We start from the raw sequence: 12,490 nt of genomic DNA on the forward strand, positions 1-12,490 counted from the left end.
TACTCCTCCTAGGAATCACACACCTCAAATGCCTGTGCATCACAGTGGGAATATGCCGCTCACCGTATACACTCACAAATACACAGAGTGTCTACACGTACACTGTTTGACCTGACGCACTGCAGCCATGTAAATGTCAGTTCATGTGAACAATATTGGGCTGCTGTTTTCAAATGTGGTCTGGCTACACCTTAACAAAAGCAGACAAACTTCCTACCAGACAAAATGATTTCAAGAAATGCAATTACATTATGCGCTGTTTACACATACTTTGGGAGATCCCGCACTTGATATGTTTCATTGGGGCGGGACAGTGAAACCGTAAACTTTTTCGTGGATGAGAAAGAAAACAAGTTCATCCTGTCCAGATACATTAAAAAAAAAAAAAAAGAGAGAGACCACCATCTCATGAAATTCTGAGATTTCATATGGCCGCAGTCTGTCATACCAAGTCTGTTAAATGGCTATTGGAAAATGGCACTGGAACTAAAATGACACACTTATTATACTGTCCACTGACTAATCCCTGGCACTAAGGGTCTGAGAACAATGCGGCAAAATGCTCTGTATTGTAGCCCTGTCCATTTGGCCTCTCTGTCTGCCTGCAATAGTCGAGTCACTAATCAGTGCTCTTTTCACATAATGGGAAAGTCAATAGCCGCATACAATCAGTAAACAAATTCTGCGATTTTTAAAAGAGACTGTCCCCATTTTTGTGGCAGCAATTCAAATTATTCTACCGTGTAACACTTTAATTGTGTAAGACAAAGATGATGTCGAAAACACAATGGAACTTGAAACAGAGAGAGAGAACTAGAAGTAAATTCTATGCTGCCATCGAGTGATGACAATTGATAAGCTTTTTGTTAGAGCTGTTTTTCTCAAGTATTTGCAGGGAGCCCTAAAACAGCTAGCATTAAGCTGCCATAATAAAGTAAATAAAAGCAATTTCGGAAGACTTTTGAAAATGTATTGAGCGCAATTTTTCAAAGTGCAACAAAGGAATATTGTTGCATGAAACTTGTCAATTCACAATGTAATTTCTTCCAGTCTTACGTCAAGGGGACAAACTGTGTTTTCATGAGTGAATTTATAAAACGCAAAATTATAGGCCTCTATCACAGAGTTTAGGGAAAAAACTAAACCATTCCTCTCCAAATTGAACATCCATGCTTAAAATCGCCTTGTGAACGTAAATTGCAGATGATTCTCAGACCTGCCTGTCGGAGACACAACATTATGCCGATGAGACGACACATAAAAACATTCAAACGTCATTCAGAAAAGGCCTGTTCTGGGTCTGAGTCACTTCCACACATGCCACAAAGCGGAGAGGTGGCGATATTATGATGTTGCTTGGGTAGGAGTCATCAGGTGAATGTAGCTGTGCAGACATGCTGGGTCCCATCCAGTCACTGAAGAGACACACTAACTCAGATGACTCACTCCCTTTCTCCCAACAGAAACACCGGCACTGTGTGACTGACCGTCCATGCATTTCATCATACACCTCCTTTCTTAAAGACACAAAACATGCAAGAAGGTGTTTGGAGCAAGATTGACAGCACCACTTAAGGCAAAACAGGGACCGGTGCTGGGAGCACATCCTATACCTTTTGTGGATTATGACAATAACTTAAAGTGGCTCATGTCTTGTATGATTGTGGTTTAAGATGAAACCGCTTCTCTGGGGAAATGGGCGAGATGGAAAACAAGCAAAACGTTGCTGCATATGTGAAGTGTGAATAATACGCGCACAGCGAGAGCTCGTACCTGGCAAGCTCGGGGAAATCGGCAGGGAGAAATGGCTGCGCTGGTGGGGAGTGGGCACTCTGCTTTGATTCAGGTCAATGGTGCAGAAGGGGAAATTTTCAGCTGCACTCTGACTCTTTGTCAGTTTGCTGGAGAAGGTTGACTTCCTGAGATCGGGGGGGGGGTGGGGGGGGGGGGCCTGGGAGGTAGAAGTGGGGAGTGGTGGGGGTACAGCACACGAGTCAACACATCCTTGAGTTTCTGCTGTTGCACGTGAGGGGTCGTAGACAATACACAGTGAGCACACGCCTCTCCTTCTTTGACTGAAACAAAGGTCAATTAAGTACATTTGATCCTTAGATTCAAAAAAACACCCCAGTGTTAGAACACTAAGCCCAATTACGAGGTCAGATAATCCCATAATAGATCAATTGTGTTGGGAATCCATAGGAAAATTGCCATTCTGGGGGACTGGCTGTGGGAGGGGCCGGGATCAGAGGAATACAGCCCCATGTTGGGCATATTGATAGATTTTCCCAGTGGTGAAAAGAAACCTCAAGAGTCCTTCATGTCCTAACGAACGAATGCAGGAGTAATAACAGCAAAGCAGTTAAATGTAACCCATGGCTGTCCATCTCCATCTCCTCGCCTGGTGCTCAAGGCTGAAGTGATTGGCCAGCTGAAGCTCAAAAAACCTGCAGCAAATAAATTGCAGGAGATTGCACTGGTGTCTTCCCTATGAAGAACACTGCTCCTGTGGTGCTTTCAAGGACTTTTTAGAAATTTGCCTTCACATCACAGACACAAAAACCGATCCACGACCACTTGGAGGGCAACTATTCAGAAAAATAACATAAGTGAGAAGGATATCGATAAAAATAACCCAAATAGAATCAAATTTAAAGAATTGATGGCAATGACCAGAAGATCGGTAACATACTAAACATTCTTTGTGATGGATGTCAACAAACATTTAAGAGAAAAGGACATTGGCTCTCTTCAGGAAGAGAAGTAGCTTCCAAGTGCTATGACCTACGAACTGTAAAGCCCATCTAAAACACTTATCACAGGTTGGTGTGTATGAGTGATGTGTCTGGCCACCACAAAGACAAGCAGCCTGTTGTGCCCCTAAGCCAGAGAACATGCAGGGATGGGAGGACAAACAGTCCTGGTAAATCCTCCATGGTCAGTGCCATTTCAAGCAGGTACACAGAGATTATCACTGGTAGAAAGCCCGCATCAACTCCTCGTTGCACCTACGTGGCTACTGTACTCTGAAATTACTGGTCAGTGCCACGTTGTGTAGTTCAATTGCAAGGGCTACTTGGTAAGCCATGGGATTCTGCACCAGATACCTGCTGATGTGTGTGTGTATCTGTTGGGTACATCACTCATCAGAGGACAGAAAGACAGGAAAAAAAACATGTGCTGGCTGGGATTCAGGAGTTGGTGTAGCATGCAGAGGAGACCTGCAGTACTGTTCACACTGTGTGATTAGCACGCCTGAGCCACAGAATATACAAAAAAAAAGCATGAAGAAATGCAGTGCTTTGCTTCTGTTAAAACTTATGCTGTGTTAGAGAATGGTATGTTTGCATTTGTGCATTTATGGTCAGAAGAAAGGGCACATACCTTGTGAAGTAACAGTCCAGTTCTTCTCAATAACATGGAGGGGCATGGCAAAAGGCCGCTTAGCGGAGGCATCTGAAAATAAATTATTTCCTAAGTATCCCATATCCCATTGAGCAGAGTGTTTCATAGAAATAAGTTATAATCATCATACAAGCATTGGGCATTTTACTTCTTCACGGCAGGACTGCACATGAACTCTGATGGGGTTTAGTTGTGTCAATTTTCATCTTCTAATGTATTGCGTACATATGAAGAAACCCGTGAACGGTAGTGAATTATGACATTTGTCTCACATAATGTCGTCCCTTAAGACAGTTGGGAAAGACATAATATTAAATCCAGACATGAAGATGCTCCTCGAGACGTCCAACCAGGCTGCATGTCTCCCCCAGCCTCTGAAATCAGCTCCGTGTTTTAGCAAATTAGCTCATCTTTTTCAGTTACCAGAGAAAGACCTCAAATTCTACTTCTTCTTCACAACTAACCTAAGAATAAACAAATCATGTTTTAACGCATGCCGCAAGTTCAATGTTGTTTTAATGTCATTCTACAAATGAGGCCTATACACAGAAATTCATTGTCCATGCCATCTCTAACAACATTATTTTATTTGAAAACACGATTACAATAACGTCAATCATGGTAGAGTTTTCACGAGAGACCAACATGGTTGAAACCGACCAGCTATTCAACTGTGCAACTCGACGAATGACTGTCAGCAAGCAGTCACCCACACACTGAAAGTCAAATCAGATGCTCCAACACAATTTCTTTAGGCAGGTGAACATCGCCGGCTCTCAGAAAATCCCGCAGCGTTCGCTTGCCCCCACACCGATAAGGATTTATAGGCCTACATGCCACTGACCTTACCGTTTCTTTTATATTTGTTGTACAATATTAAGATAATAACCATTGTGCAATCACAGAGACCTCGATGGAACTCTGTATGTGCTTTCCAGGTATAAACTGAGTATAGTTGGAAACCTATCGGTATTAACAACAGTTTGCCACGAATCATTTTACATAAACCAGTATCCACATGTGTACAAACGTATAATTCAGATGAAGTTAAGAATAAGATATAAAAAACGTTATGCTCAAGGAGGCCTGTGTTATTGAAACATCAAAATGCATTTAAAAGGCAAATACATGTGCATGTGTCTATAACCGCATTTCGGTTAGTTTATTTTGAATCAAAGAGAAATTCAAGTGTCATTTTAATAGAATTAGTTTTTTGACGTTTGTATTACATTGCAAAATCAGAAAATCAATGTCCCTCTAATCCCACAAGGCACATACTCTTGGGGTTTAAGATTAGAAGAGATTAGCTAATTATCCACAAAAAAAAGAAATCACCTTTAATTGCGAGAACAAATTAATCTACACTGAAACCATTCTACCATTTTTCACTGACTTCCTTTTAAGATCCTGCTCCCTGCGTTTTGCAGGAAACGAGAGTGTAATATTCTATACTTGAGTCGGAACCTCTTTTGTGGCAAGTATTTAATGAATAGATCTGGATTAATCATTTATCTTTTGTTGTTTAACGCTGTGATGGATGTACCGTCACTTCGGTTCACTACAATAGATGCAGCGCGTTTTGTTCCTTCCAAATAAATCACTCTCATTGTTTAAGGTACATTGATCAATCTAATGGCTTGTAATAGGCTCCTAATTGCCACAGAAAAGTGCTCACCAACGACTGGTGGGAATGTAAATTGAGGTTTTATCAATGCATTTGAAATAGTTTCCATAAAATTATATATTTAAATGGTGTGATATAGTAATTTGCTTCTATTATGTGATTATTTATCTATTTATTGTCCTGTAAAATGCTGGTGTGTGACTGCAGTATTTTAACAGTAGGCCTACTCTTAACAGACTGTCAACAAAAGTGTTAGTGTTTACTACTAAACATCACACATATTTATTTAGGATCATTTAATCATTCAGGGCATATCAGACTTTTTGAATGGTGATTGTGCGCGCTTTTCACTCAAACAATCTATTTCGCCTTGTTAAATATCCAGAAAAAGTCCAATAATGACAGAACGCACACCCTAATTAGAGGCCTCGTGCACTCTATCCAGAGCGATAATCTTGCCTCGCCCCTCAACGGTCTGTCATAGGGACACTTCTAGAAAAGTATGACTTCGATGATAATAATGAGATTGCCCGAGATATTTTCCCGGTGTGATTCAAAGAGCGGAATTTTACTCACATTCAAAAATGTTACATTCGTTAAACAGTAACTGTGAAATTTTACAGTCTTCCACAATTATAAATCAATTATATGCGGGGGAGAAAATCGCAACGCATTCGTATAAAATGCTTTCCCACAGCAATCCTTCCAGATAGAATCAAACGTGTTATCTGTTCTTGAGATCCCAAGTGGTTTTGCATATCAATCAAATTTGTTTATGCGAAATCGACATTTAATAGTGCTAATTGCACTTCTGTCAAATTGCAATGATTACAAAAATGATGCAATTTTCTATGCTCCTTTCCTTGGATTCGAATAAATTGTTTTATATTCACCTCTCCATAGGTGGGGATTTAAGGAAAAGCGCCTTTGAGCAAATTGCGCCTGGACTGACTGGCAGCATTCAAGCTCCATAATAGAGCATTATTTGGCCGTTCTGAATACTGTAATGCACAGCTTTCGGTGAAGCCATTCTAAAGAAAATTGCTTTAACTTTTAAAGAGATGATGATTCACTCAAAAGCAGACTATTGTTACATTATGTCATTACCCCTAAATGTTTTAACAAGCTCTTAAAGCACGTTGGCATAATGCATTGATCTTTCAAAAGAGACAGTAGACAGGTTTACTGAGAAAATCCAGCATTTGCTATAAGAGTGCCGTTGAGAAGTTCGTTGCTTATTGACAAACCATATCAAATAATGTCTGTTTATCGGCCCCATCTTTGTCACCTCTGTCGACATATCCTCTTTATCCTACGTATACGGACGAACTATAGCCAATCAATTTCTGTACAGATAGAACTTCAGACATATGAATTAAATCGGATTCTAGGATGAATTACATATTTTTTGTTAAAAGTTTATTTGACAAAACCACACTCATGTTGAGCTGCCCCATTTGTATCATGATATAGACTACTGTAGCCTATTTAGCAAATTCCCTTTCACAGGCTCACCTACTCTTAGCTACAGGCATTTAAAACAAGTGTTGGTATGAGCGCACGCGCGCTAGAAGCCCAATCGTTCCCCCCGTCTCAAAAACATACGCGCGCGCACTCAGTCATTCACTCACACACATTAAGTACATACAACACAAACACACACGTACACACACACACACACACACACACACACATACACACACACATACACACACACACACGGCTCTGATAATTCCCTATGTTTGTTCTTAAGTCCTCAATAAACTTCTAACCATAATTCATCAAGTGGGGATACGGCACTGTCATCCACCTAGAGGTTCGATGTGCTGCCAACGCTCCGCTATCAGTTCTAAAGACTGCGATACAATGTTCTGAGTTCGCGTGTCCTTTGTTTCAAAACCAATGACAAGTGGTAAATTGTGTCAACTCCGCCAAAAATGATGACAGAAAACAACTGCCGACAAATTGGGTGGCAGCGGAGATTAGAGGCGCTACCTACATTCAGTCGTTTTGACAGAATATCACGTTGCAGCGGTGCCCGCTGAAAAATGTATAATGTCAAGTGTTGAACAACAAACAATACAGTCAGATAATGCCATTCAAACTTAAACTTTAAGCAGTATCTAGCCTAGTGTGTATATCAACAGTCTCAATTCATTCTAAACATAAATACATGACAAGAATCGATTATCCTAACCTAATGAGTAATATCATTTTCATAGCAATGCAAACCAAAACGCTTACCCACTGAAGACGTCGTGCTTATTGAAATTAATTAAGAGCTGCAGAGTGTTATGCGAGGAGACATAATATGAGGAATCTTGACGGTAAATGTATAAAATGTAGAAAAAAAATCGTTTCGTTTGGTGCTTGACAGTGGGATCAGTGTTATTGATTGACGTGCACGCTTTAGTATTTCTGTCATGGTCGAAGCGCTCATTGGCTGAAGCCAACTCCTTGGTAAGTATCAAGTGCTTGGATTGGCTAAGGCTTCTCGCCAGCTGTACTTCAAAGAACGCGCTCTGTACAACTAGTTAGATGAAGTAGTTCTGAGCCAGGAGAGAATTCGCGAGTCTCTGGGTGAGCAGAGCGCGTCTGAGTCAAATTGGAAACAAAACAAGGTGTTGTGATCGATTCAAAACAGGACAACAGGACCTGGCTATGGCTACTTCTATACTTGGGGTAAGTGATGCAGTCTTACGTATTTTAAAGGTTTATGTCCTTAACATCCACGCTGCACCATTGTATCTGGTCACTGTTATCGCTCTTCATTTCATATAGCCAAACTTTGCACGTTGTGAAGAATTAACTGGTTGCTTGTAAATTAATTGTTATGCAATTGTTTACTTTCCTGCAAAAATGTGTTGTAATATTGTTCTTTATGTACAGTTTATAAGGCCATAACGAGAGCAGGTTTCCTAAACACAAAACTTTCTTTGTTGATATGGATAAGATTATTTCGCAGCCTGTCTCATAGAGCAGTTGGATTCATTTAAACACGATGCTAAATGTCTAAAAACTTCAACTTGTCTTTCTTTAGGAAGAACCACGATTTGGAACTACCCCTTTGGCTATGCTGGCTGCTACCTGCAACAAAATTGGTAACACCAGTCCTCTCACCACATTACCTGATTCCAGCGCTTTCTCGAAAGGAGGATTTCACCCTTGGAAGAGATCGTCCTCTAGTTGTAATTTGGGATCGAGTCTGCCCGGTTTCGCCGTGGCGACGAGTAGGGGATCGACAGGACTAACTTCAACTGGCACGGGCAACAGCGCTTTCTGCCTGGCATCCACATCCCCCACGTCCTCGGCGTTTTCCACTGATTACAGCAGTTTGTTCTCGAACTCGGCCGGCGTTACATCGCAGGAGTCTGGACAGTCGGCTTTCATATCCAAAGTTCACAGCTCAGCAGAATCACTCTATCCAAGGGTGGGCATGGCGCACCCCTATGAGTCGTGGTACAAGTCAGGTTTCCACTCCACGATCTCGAGTGAAGTGGCAAACGGCGCGTCTCCATGGTGGGACGTTCACACCAATCCCAGTTGGCTAGAAGTGCAGAATCCTGCCAGCTCTCTGCAAAGCTCACTGCACTCGGGGACTCAACAAGCCATACATTCTCAACTGAGCGGTTACAACCCCGATTTCTCTACCCTGACACACTCTGCGTTCAGTTCCACCGGTATAAGTCCCTCTGCGTCTCATCTTCTGTCAACAAGCCAGCATTTGTTGACACAAGATGGTTTCAAAACTGTCATTCCAACATACACGGACACGGCTGCCGCAAATGCCATGATATCAGGTACAAGCTCTTCAATAGGAAGTTCATCGCGATCGTCCAGGAGATACTCCGGCAGGGCAACATGCGACTGTCCTAACTGTCAGGAGGCAGAGCGGCTCGGGCCTGCGGGGGCCAGTCTTCGTAGAAAGGGACTCCATAGCTGTCACATTCCAGGTTGTGGCAAAGTATATGGAAAAACATCTCACCTCAAGGCTCACCTCAGATGGCACACAGGCGAGAGACCTTTTGTCTGTAACTGGCTATTTTGTGGCAAGCGATTTACTAGATCTGATGAACTTCAGAGGCACCTTCGCACCCATACGGGGGAGAAAAGGTTTGCCTGCCCCGTATGCAACAAGCGCTTCATGAGAAGCGACCACCTGAGCAAGCACATTAAAACTCACACCGCTGGCGGAGGAAGTAAAAAAGGAAGTGACAGTGAATCCGACACCAGTAACCTCGAGACACCCAGGTCCGAGTCCCCCGAACTTCTTTTGGACGGAGTCAACTCTAACAGGGGCAAAGACCCCTCTCCTCATCATGATTCCTAGACTGAATTCCATCGCTATAATATCCGAATGACCTCTATATAGTGACAATAGCAGCACATTTAAGTTGACAGAAACAGGTGAGCCTTGAGTTTGTGAAACACTGCTTACCAGGGATCGAGTTTCCGCATACAGTCATTATTTTAGTTTAAACTAAAAATGAATCCAAGTCTGATTAGTATTTTATCTTCTAAATATGAAACGGCTGATCTACCATGACACTTCTGCTTTTTCATGGACTCGAGCTGACAAGTGTTTTGACAAAAGACATTTTGTAAGGATCCGTGCGCAAAGACGAAACCTAAAAGAATTTGACTGGAAGATATGCGTCGAATTCTCCATGTACATATGTGGACAACAAATGACATGTTATTTTTCTTGTAAATGTTATGGTTGTTTTGTCCGTGGTGGATCCTGAAATTCAGGGAGTTTTCTTTACTTTCGACGCACTTTGTGGATGTCAGTATGTATGTACACAGCTATTTAAAAATTCAGTTACCCACTTTCCTTTCCTCGCTAAAATATAAATGTTTAATTGTATAAAGCTACACGTATAAGAATTTCATTTTTAATTAAAGGGATTTAAAAATCCAAACATTCAGTGTTTCAGAATTTTGTGTTGACATGCACTGTTTTGTTTGTTTGTTTGTTTTTTGTACTTCGTCTTCATAGACACCGTTATTGATCCAAAACGCATGCATGTGTGAAATACGAGAATGCGACTGTCATATTGGAAAAACAACGAATGTTTATTGAAATAATCTATCAAAATCACTGATAAGGGCAAACGCATTGACGAGCATTTCCCCCGTGGAATAAATCAATAGTTAATGCCCCGGAACAGACATTATGTGCCCAAATGAAAATCTTGTTAAATACTATTAATTATGACTTGGAGCATATCGCAACCCCATGTGTCTTGTATTCGCGATTAGGGATTCGTGTCTTATCAAATATCTAATTAATCTCCGAGACATCATTTGTTCAGCTCTTCTTTATCTGGGGGTTTCCAAGGGGGGTTTGGGTGACAAAAGGGCCCCTGAATATTTATTTTAATCGCCCAAATTAACTGCTTGAATTTGCATGTCAAACGAAAAACGGTGGTCCAAAAGTGGGCTAAGATAAAGCATCTTTTAGCTTTTTACAGAACATACTTGATTTGGTGTTATGTGAACTTAAAAATATGCAGGAAAGCCATATGCAAATTGTGCATTTAAAATGCTCTTTTACCGGCACAGTCAAATGCAGCTCGCATGTTATTTGAATATCAGTGGCCTTGTATTGAAAGGGTTCAAGGATGCTCTCTGACTTCTTTGTATTTACCCAGTGCAGCGTCCGATTCCAAAGAAAACCCCAAGGAATAATTACAGCGTGAGTCCAGGCCTGGGAACTCGTTAGTAGAAGGCGTCTCATCTAGACAAGCTCCTTCAGAAGAGGAAGTTAAATTGACCAGAAGGCAATAGACGAAAATTATTTTCATTTCCTTTTGTATCCCGCCTGCTGGACCGATCTGGCACTATGAAGAGGAAAAGAAAATAGAAAAAAAGGCTCAAAAATAAAAAGCAATGATGGTTTAATAGAAAATGCTTCTAATGCAATATATTGACAAATAGACTGTATTAATGTAGCCCATTTATAACTATATTGTATTTGTTCTCGCGATATTGAAACACATATTACATTCTAAATATAGGTATAATGACTAATTTAATAGTTTGCCTTTCAGTTCCTTTGTTTACATTTTCAGTGTGATTATTGCTAAGGAGGTGCATCTAAATTAAGCAGATAAAACGCACGCCCTCCACATTTTGTGACAGGAAAGACGGCGTTTAGAAGCTTGAATTTACGGACAACAACTGCAATTAGCCTGTATGGTTCCATTAAGATTTACAAACGTGAGCATAGAAGGACAATGTCTAAACGTGTTTAAATGCAAAAGGCGCCTGGGGCAACGGAGAGTATGAGCTGTCAGTTAGCGCTTTTGTTGCGTTTCCCCGGAATGCCCTCTCGCTGGGCATTGGGCAGAAGTCAGCTTTGTTTTCAGGCCACAATAAAGACTGATCAAAGGGAAATGTCTGTCCGGCTTCACGGGACACAAAACTCTAATGTGGAGCATCTAAATGATCAAGGCCCACGCCGTTGCTTTCACGGCTCCCGGGTCAGATCATGTCAGTCAAGGGCTCGACTGGCAGGTCTAGTCGGAAGCCAAATTCTGAATAGAGAGAGATTCATGTTAGGCTACTGTGAAGACTCAAAAACAAAAGCTCTTAAAAAACAAAAGCTCTTAAATACTAGATGGCAATTGAATTGTATACGAGTTAATGGTAAGCCTTTACAACATTTAGAGAAATCTAGTTGAGAAACTAATAATGTAGGCTACTGATCCACTTCAAATTCTGAACATAGGCTATACGTGAAATGGCCTTCAGCTTTATTGTCAGGTAACATTATTGTCAGTCATGAGCTAGCCTTTTGACTGCAGGTAATTTATCAATACCAACAGGTTACAATTAATACACCAGCGCCACCAATGGGTTCATCAATGTTGGAAACTGGACTTGTAAATGCGATTTAATTTAATACCATCTTTGTTTCCATCACAAAAATATGCTTCGTGTAAGGGTAAAATAAGTAATAACCTATTCGAATAGAGTGCACGGCAGCACCCAATACTCACATTGTGAGGATATTTAGGACCAAACTACTGCCTACACGAGAAAAACATTGATGTGAAGCTGATTTCGCCGCTGTTGGTTTGCCTTTTCGTCAGAAGCACAGTGGTCAACAAATCAGTTCCCTCCGGCCCAGTTGCTTGCCTGGTCCTAGACATACACAGGCCCACAAAACACCTGCAGTATCAACTAACTAATTATGAAAGAGTGCGATTCAATTATCTAGGAAACAAACTGAAACGTGGAATTATTCAATCACATTTTAAAACAGCGTGAAGCAGCATCAAATGCATTAAATAGATTTAATTTATATAGCATCTTAAAAAAAAAAAAAAAAATACAGTCTTAAAATAACCTCTGTCTATTCCATATTCGCAGAGATTTTTGAGGTTCTTTTTCCATCTATTCATATACTTCTCATATTAGTGTCAAAGCCGCACTTTCCAATGGCAGTGCCGTCAA

General features: G+C 41.0%; 1 protein-coding gene across 1 annotated transcript; it reads left to right on the plus strand.

The window, feature by feature from the left end:
- Window positions 1-7,690: 7,690 nt before the first annotated feature.
- sp9 (sp9 transcription factor) lies at window positions 7,691-9,359 on the plus strand (the record flags this gene model as incomplete). The annotated part of the gene is made up of 2 exons (XM_080839432.1): window positions 7,691-7,711; window positions 8,070-9,359. 2 exons carry the CDS (start codon window positions 7,691-7,693, stop codon window positions 9,357-9,359), a joined length of 1,311 nt encoding a protein of 436 aa, XP_080695558.1.
- Between the last annotated feature and the right edge of the window lie 3,131 nt (window positions 9,360-12,490).

This window comes from Sprattus sprattus (genome assembly GCF_963457725.1).
Source record: "Sprattus sprattus genome assembly, chromosome: 5".
Lineage (NCBI taxonomy): Eukaryota > Metazoa > Chordata > Actinopteri > Clupeiformes > Clupeidae > Sprattus > Sprattus sprattus.